This window comes from Dermacentor albipictus, chromosome 7 (genome assembly GCF_038994185.2).
Source record: "Dermacentor albipictus isolate Rhodes 1998 colony chromosome 7, USDA_Dalb.pri_finalv2, whole genome shotgun sequence".
NCBI classification, from domain to species: Eukaryota; Metazoa; Arthropoda; class Arachnida; order Ixodida; family Ixodidae; genus Dermacentor; species Dermacentor albipictus.
Genome location: NC_091827.1, coordinates 36,047,731 through 36,055,128, shown reverse-complemented (window position 1 = coordinate 36,055,128; position 7,398 = coordinate 36,047,731). Strand labels below are relative to the sequence as shown.

At 52.5% G+C, this 7,398-nt stretch overlaps 1 protein-coding gene across 1 annotated transcript; it reads left to right on the top strand.

Moving 5' to 3' along the window:
• The first annotated feature begins 5,115 nt into the window (after positions 1-5,115).
• Positions 5,116-5,448, top strand: LOC139047816 (uncharacterized). The gene has a single exon (XM_070521950.1). It carries the CDS (start codon positions 5,116-5,118, stop codon positions 5,446-5,448), a length of 333 nt encoding a protein of 110 aa, XP_070378051.1.
• Positions 5,449-7,398: the final 1,950 nt, after the last annotated feature.

Genomic DNA, 7,398 nt, shown 5'->3' with positions numbered 1-7,398 from the left:
GGGTGGTTGGAACTGTTTGGAAAAAATTGGGGGAACTAAAAGATCAGGGTTGATTTTGACTCAGTAATAGCCTGGCGAGTCAGGGGTGAAGAGCCTGCGCTTACGCGTGGTGCAGCGCTGTGTTGTTTGGTTTGTTTGACGTATGTTCTCCAGGGCCCAGGATCCCGAAGTTCGTCAAACGTGGCTCGACCCCAGTACCCTGCAGCTTCTTTCAGCGTTCCTCATGGCCAGCGAATTGAGTTCACCGGCCATTCAGAACTACCGGGGCGAGGACGAGCTGTTAGATATGGCGCCGTTTCCTGAGGCTACTTCGAGTTCCCCAGACCACATCGGATGGCAGCACAGCTAATTGAGGAATGCAGAAGCAGGAAGCGCATTCCAGAGAAGCGGCCGAGCAAACAAGTTTAAGGCAACAAGTTTACGTGCCAACAAGTTCGTGCGCCGCCGGGATTAGCAGGTGGGCATCCGACAATGAAGCAGGTGCAGCCCTCCCCTTCTCCTCGTTCGAAGTGCATTGCCAGTCTGCGAGGCAAGACCGCAGCAAGCCGCCAGGTGTGACACCACGACACGGGCGCCTACCATTGGCTGAAAGTGGCGTCATCGGAGTGGACTCTCCCATTGGTCAAACATGACGTGACTTGCAGTGCTCGAAGGGTTTATAAGAAGCCTTCCAGAGAGACCTGAGCATTCTGGGACATGCCCTGATTCCCTGATTCACCTCTCTCGAACTTCTTGCCGCGGGCCGCAGCGTCCGAGTTGCTGCCGGCCCGTAATGTCTGTACGACTGTTAATTGACGCTCACCTCCTTGTATATAATGTAGAATAAACCCTCCCAAGTTTTTGGTTTACATCCCGGAGTCCGTACCTTCAACCCCTACACCCGACACCGTGCGATTGGCTGAAAGCAGAAGGGCGCAGGCGAAAGGATGGCGGTTCAGCCGCAATTACTTGGACCCCTGAAGTCCTGGCAGACCCCCTTGAGGATGTTGAAAGCGTCGTAGCCACATTTCTTCCTGACGTCCCCAAGGTGGATGTTGAAGAGCATCAGTGCCTTTCGACGACGGATCCGGCCGTAACTCCTGCGTGCCTGGAATATCTGCGTGAAGACAGCGCATCGCTCGGTTTAAATGGTCACGTTAGTTTGCACAGTGGATTTCAATTTATTAAGATTAACAAAACGGCACCAAAATCGCCTTTGACGAGCCGTTTGATAGATTAGAGTTCCCTTTATGGATACCAAGTGGCAGCAGCTGTCAGTCGTTTTGTGGGAGCCCCTCGCAAAGGCAGGAATAAGTAGAATAATATAGCAAGAAAATAAAGAAACCGGTCCCTAATGGGTTAAGCCAAGTGTTCGCAGTACATTTTCAGTACATTTTCAGTAACCCGCTGCCAAATGTTTAACGCTATTGTTGGACGGCGATTCTCCGATGGGAATATGTTCACTTGGCGTGTCTCGGCGTGCATCATCGGATCGCGCAGTGCTCTGTTGGGTCCAGTGTTCAATTCAAAAAAGACGCTGGCCTAATTCCACGCGCGCTATTATTGTGTTTTGTGTTTAACGTTCACCAGCACATCAGCTCGGTAAATCGAAGATGAGCAGGCCAACCGTGTCACTAACACCACGACGTTGAACACTTTCAGCCCCCCCCCCCCCCCCCCTTAGTCCAGCACCCCGCTCCTTAAACAGTCATTGTAAACTAATCACGTATTCTACAACAACAAAAAATCAAAGGCGATTTAGCGGTAAATGCAAGAAACGCTTCAGTATTACGCCTCGCCTCTTTGAGGTCCGGCATTCATGATTTAAAGCACGTTCGCCACGTATCGAAGTGTTTTATATATAGTCGCACGGTGATGTACACTTTTCACCAGGTTCCCTTGTACTCCTTGGTACCCTTCCCGTCGAGTGGGGCTGTCGGAAAATTCCTTCCTTCCTACAAAGGCCCTTGAAGCGTCTTACGTCAAGCCACCGATGTCGCCTATGAGATCGTCCCCGTCAGCTCCACCATGTCATCTGCCCTCACCTCACCTGATGTTTTTCATATCGCACGGCTAAAACCTTACCACGCTCTTCCTGACGGTCCCGTTTGACACACCAGGAAGGTGCTTTTCCCGCCGGGGGTCGTGTTACGATGAGGCGAAGAAGAGAATGACGACGTTCCTGAAGACGACGAAAAGTGGACACAGCCTGGCTGGACTCTTCTGCCTAGGCGAACGCTTGCTCTTTGAAATCTATTGTAAACAGTTTTATACGCGTGACACGGAGGTCGCAGGGAACAAAGAGGCGGACAGGATAGCTCGAAAGTGCACTAATTATCAAGCGTCCAACGTCGACAGCCTCGAGGAACCCACGCCTGTAGACCGAAAGTACTCGGTCATTTTAGACAATTTCACAGGCAGCAGGAAGCGGTACCCCCCGCCGCACAAGTGCCTTAGCAGGTGTTAGTGCCGATTTACGCTCGAGCCGCCCATCGCCGCGAGCCGCACCGCACGCTTGCGGTCACGTGAAAAATTGCACGTATCCAGCACTTGTGCACAAATTACCATTTACACTATGTGCACAGTGTATACCTTACACATTGTAAACCGAAATTAGTGCACAAGTGTTTGATACGGGCAATCTTTCGCGCGACCGCACGCGTGCGGTGCGGCTTGCGGCGACGGGCGGCTCGAGCGTAAATCGGCCCTTAGGCCGCTCATCTCTCGAACATTCAGAATGGGCGGTGTAGGGCTTCATGATTGTTTAGTATATACTTTCGCAGTGCCGTGAGTTTCCCACGTGTTTTATGAATAGGGACGCGTCCGCTCCCAAGCGCGTCCGGGCAGCAATCGTTTCTGTATTTGAGGGGTCGGACGGCCCGCGTGGGTCCCGGCGCACATCGGCTTTTACCGGGCAACGAGGCGGCCGACGCTCTCGCTAAGGAGGCTCACTCCGATTCCTTCCCCATCGCCACCTCCGTCACCCCTTTCGACGTGACCAAGACGGCGAAAAAAAAAAAACCGCTTTATGAAGTGGCACCGGAAGTTTTTCAAATTGCTCTTGAATTTTCTCATTAACACTTTTCATCGAATTAAAATGTCTGAGAAGTTGATTAATTATTAAGACTAATTGCGTACTTAGGCGAATGCAAAAAATAATCTGAGTATCTCCAAGAGAGGGCAAACAACATTACCTTGGCTTTGTCCTGGCATTTGCGTGTATATATATATATATATATATATATATATATATATATATATATATATATATATATATATATATATGTATATATATATATATATATATATATATATATATATATATATATATATATATATATATATATATATATATATATATATATATATATTGTGACGAAGAAGATCGGCAGGCTGAAAAGCCCCGTTGCCATCGCGTGGCACGTACCCAGTTCGTTCGCTGGCTGCGCCCTACCTGCTGGTGAGTGAGTGAGTGAGTGAAATAACTTTATTTTGTCCACTAGAGACGCAAGCAAACGCCACGCCACCTGGCTAGGCCCACTCGGGGACCATCAAGTGGAACCTGACGGCCCTGTCGCGAGCTGCTGGTGCTGAGTTTGTCGCTGCTGCTCTAGGATAGGATAGGAATAAACTTTATTTGTCCAATGGTTGTTGATGTTGGTGCCCGGGGCTAGACTGCCAGGGGTCCATCGCCCGAGGAAAATCTTTCGAGATCCCAGGCAGCGGCCCTGGCCCGCTGGACGGCCCACTCCTGGTCTTCGGGTGTCTCGCTGAGGAGGGCGGCTTGCCATCTCTCAGTGAGGCGCCCCGCTTCAGAGGGTTCTGCTGTTGTATTCCCCCTTCCTCTTTGTCCTTGTTCCACGTGGCGTCGGCATTCCCAAAGCACATGGGCCATATCGGCCCGTTCCTGCTCGCACCACGGGCAGCCGGGCGACGGGTGCAGCGCGGGCCACAGGCGGTGCAGATGGTATGGGTTGGTGAAAGTGCCCGTCTGCAACCGTCTCAGGTCGACCGCCTGGGATCTGTCTAGGCGCCCGTGTGGTTGCGGATATTTTCTTCGTTCTTTCCTATAGTGACCAAGCACCTCAAGGTACGTTGCCGGAAACTCCTTGACATCGCAGTCGGCGTCCTCGTGATCCCCAGCTCCGTCCGCCGCGATTTGTGTTGTATTGGTAACAACAGCGGCCGCGCCAGACGGGGTGGCAGCCGCCGTCGCCGTCACTCCTCCGCTGGGGTCCCGCACAACAACGGCAGCGGCTGCCCTCTGGGTGACCGCGTCGCGGCGGGTAAGCTGCCTCGCGACGAGGTGGGCGCGCTCGTTGTGGTTGGGTGGAGTGTCGTTGCGTCTTCGGCCGTTAGCATTGTTGGTGTCATTATTGTCGTGGCTGTTGTTGTTACTGCCAAGCTCCCCGACGTGCGAGGGAAGCTTTACAATTGGTGGAGGTGCGGGGTAGACCACGGTAGTCACCGGGGCAGCAGGTTGTGGTTGAAGTGGTCCTTCTTCCGGCATTATGAAGACGGCTGCAGTGTCCGATTACGAAGTTCCAGAATTCTGGTTGTAATTCTGGTTGTATATATATATAAGGTGGCCCGTTTGGTTGACCGAAGATATCGTGGGCAACCGAATACCTGACTTCATGAACTCGCGAAAATAGGTTGAAGACGGGAGTGCAGCAGTAACTATATTCAGTAATAATAAATAGGTCACAAATGTTAAAGCCTCCCTATTGTTTAAATATACCTTATATGAACCGTAATTTTACCAAATTTAAAGTAGGTATAACGCTAAGTCCTCTCAGGACACTTGGAAACATAGCGGATACCGGCCATATATCATTTTCGAGCACTTAAGAATTTTTTACAACGCCCTTCTGAAACTTGTAAAACTGCCACTTTTGAAACTGTGCCCACATATCGCTCATAAACTTCCCCCAACTTCCTTGAAATGTCGCATTTCTGGCACTTTGAGGATCACCACGTTGGGCAAACTTCCTTCGTTGTTCGTAAAATACGCGTTAGTGCTGGAACACTTATGAAATTAATTTGCTGATAATTCCGTAATTGACCTACACGCTTCAGATTTTCTGTGCATGCTCATTTATTAGAAAGTTCATCGGGGAATCACCGAGGTATGCAATGCGTACCGAAGTGGCGAGGCAAGGAGGTCGAAGCGACGACGAGCCGACCGAGGTACGCGCGGTCGTGGGGCGGCTAGAAAAAAGCGACACGGCCGCCGAAGAACAGCGGCGGCATGCTAAGCGGACTACCGCTGAGCGGGCCACCGAGACCGAGCGGACTACCGCTGAGCGGGCCACCGAGACCGAGCGGACTACCGCTGAGCGGGCCACCGAGACCGAGCGGACTACCGCTGAGCGGGCCACCGAGACCGAGCGGACTACCGCTGAGCGGGCCACCGAAACCGAGCGGACTACCGCTGAGCGGGCCACCGAGACCGAGCGGACTACCTGAGCGGGCCACCGAGACCGAGCGGACTACCGCTGAGCGGGCCACTGAGACCGAGCGGACTACCGCTGAGCGGGCCACCGAGACCGAGCGGACTACCTGAGCGGGCCACCGAGACCGAGCGGACTACCGCTGAGCGGGCCACCGAGACCGAGCGGACTACCGCTGAGCGGGCCACCGAGATCGAGTGGACTACCGCTGAGCGGGCCACCGAGACCGAGCGGACTACCGCTGAGCGGGCCACCGAGACCGAGCGGACTACCGCTGAGCGGGCCACCGAAACCGAGCGGACTACCGCTGAGCGGGCCACCGAGACCGAGCGGACTACCTGAGCGGGCCACCGAGACCGAGCGGACTACCGCTGAGCGGGCCACCGAGACCGAGCGGACTACCGCTGAGCGGGCCACCGAGACCGAGCGGACTACCTGAGCGGGCCACCGAGACCGAGCGGACTACCGCTGAGCGGGCCACCGAAACCGAGCGGACTACCGCTGAGCGGGCCACCGAGACCGAGCGGACTACCTGAGCGGGCCACCGAGACCGAGCGGACTACCGCTGAGCGGGCCACCGAGACCGAGCGGACTACCGCTGAGCGGGCCACCGAGATCGAGTGGACTACCGCTGAGCGGGCCACCGAGACCGAGCGGACTACCGCTGAGCGGACCACCGAGACCGAGCGGCGGCTGATTCGAGGACCACGTCCGCACGTGGCGTGCGGGACGCGGACGCGTAAACGCTCAAATGCAGTTCTGTCCGAACACGGAATTCTCGGTGCGGCGCGTAGCGTCCGCGATTGCCTCCGGTTCCGATCGTATACGTACGTGGCCAGGGTGAAGCGGGTCACGGATGTGGCGGTCCTCGTAAAGCTCTCTGGAAACTTAGGTCCTCGAGTGAGCGTTTTCCCGGGAGGTGGATGGTTCGTTCGGGCGTTGCGCAACATTTGGTACCGGTATACCGGTACATTTACCGGTATACCAGTATTGATTGATTGATTGATACGGTACGAAATGTATTGGCACTGGTATACCGGTACGGTACATACCGGTACCGGTATACCAGTACCAATACATTCCGTACCGTATCAATCAATCAATCAATCAATCAATCAATCAATCAATCAATCAATCAATCAATCAATCAATCAATCAATCAATCAATCAATCAATGAATCAATGAATCAATCAATCATTTATTTCCAAAAGAACATCGCCGTACTTCGTCACTGCCACACAAAAAACTCTTGTAGAACTCCCCATGCCAGGATCGTTGCAAAAGCCACGAGGTGCGGTCGCAAGAAAGGCGTGGACAAGTTGAATGAATAATCCATATCCCACCCGGCGTCACTCGGGTTAGAGCAGCGCCCACATTGATGCATTGTACTACACATCCGAATGACAAGCTGTAGCTGCTTGAAATGCTCCCAAGCGTTTCGGTGCATTATACTGAGTGTTTGCACGAAGACTTTAAAAATGGCCGTTTTGAAAGAATTTGACGGTTTCTTCGGATACGCAGCATTGGCGGCGCCGACCATGGAGTGACGGCTGGTACGTGGTGATTAGTCACTTACCAAAAGATCACTAAAGTTTTACACTTTTCGTTTCCGCGGGGTCATCGTAAATGGGACATTGTAGCAAGCTCTCCGTAAAAACCATATGAAATTTTGGATCATGAGCCTATTGACATCAAAAGTTTGCAAGGTAATTGAATTGTTGTTAATTAGCGACTAATTATCACCTATCATCCGTCACCTCATGGTCGCCACCACTGACAGCATGTCGCCAAAGGAACCATCCTTTTATTTCAGAATGGCTATTTAGAAACACCCAGTATAATGTACTGCAGCATTATATTGTGCAACAGAGTACTGAGTTACATCATTAGAAAGCTTCATCAATTAGTTTTTTTGCTCTCCAATAAGGAACTCTGGCGCACCGCAAACAAGTTAATCTCAAATAT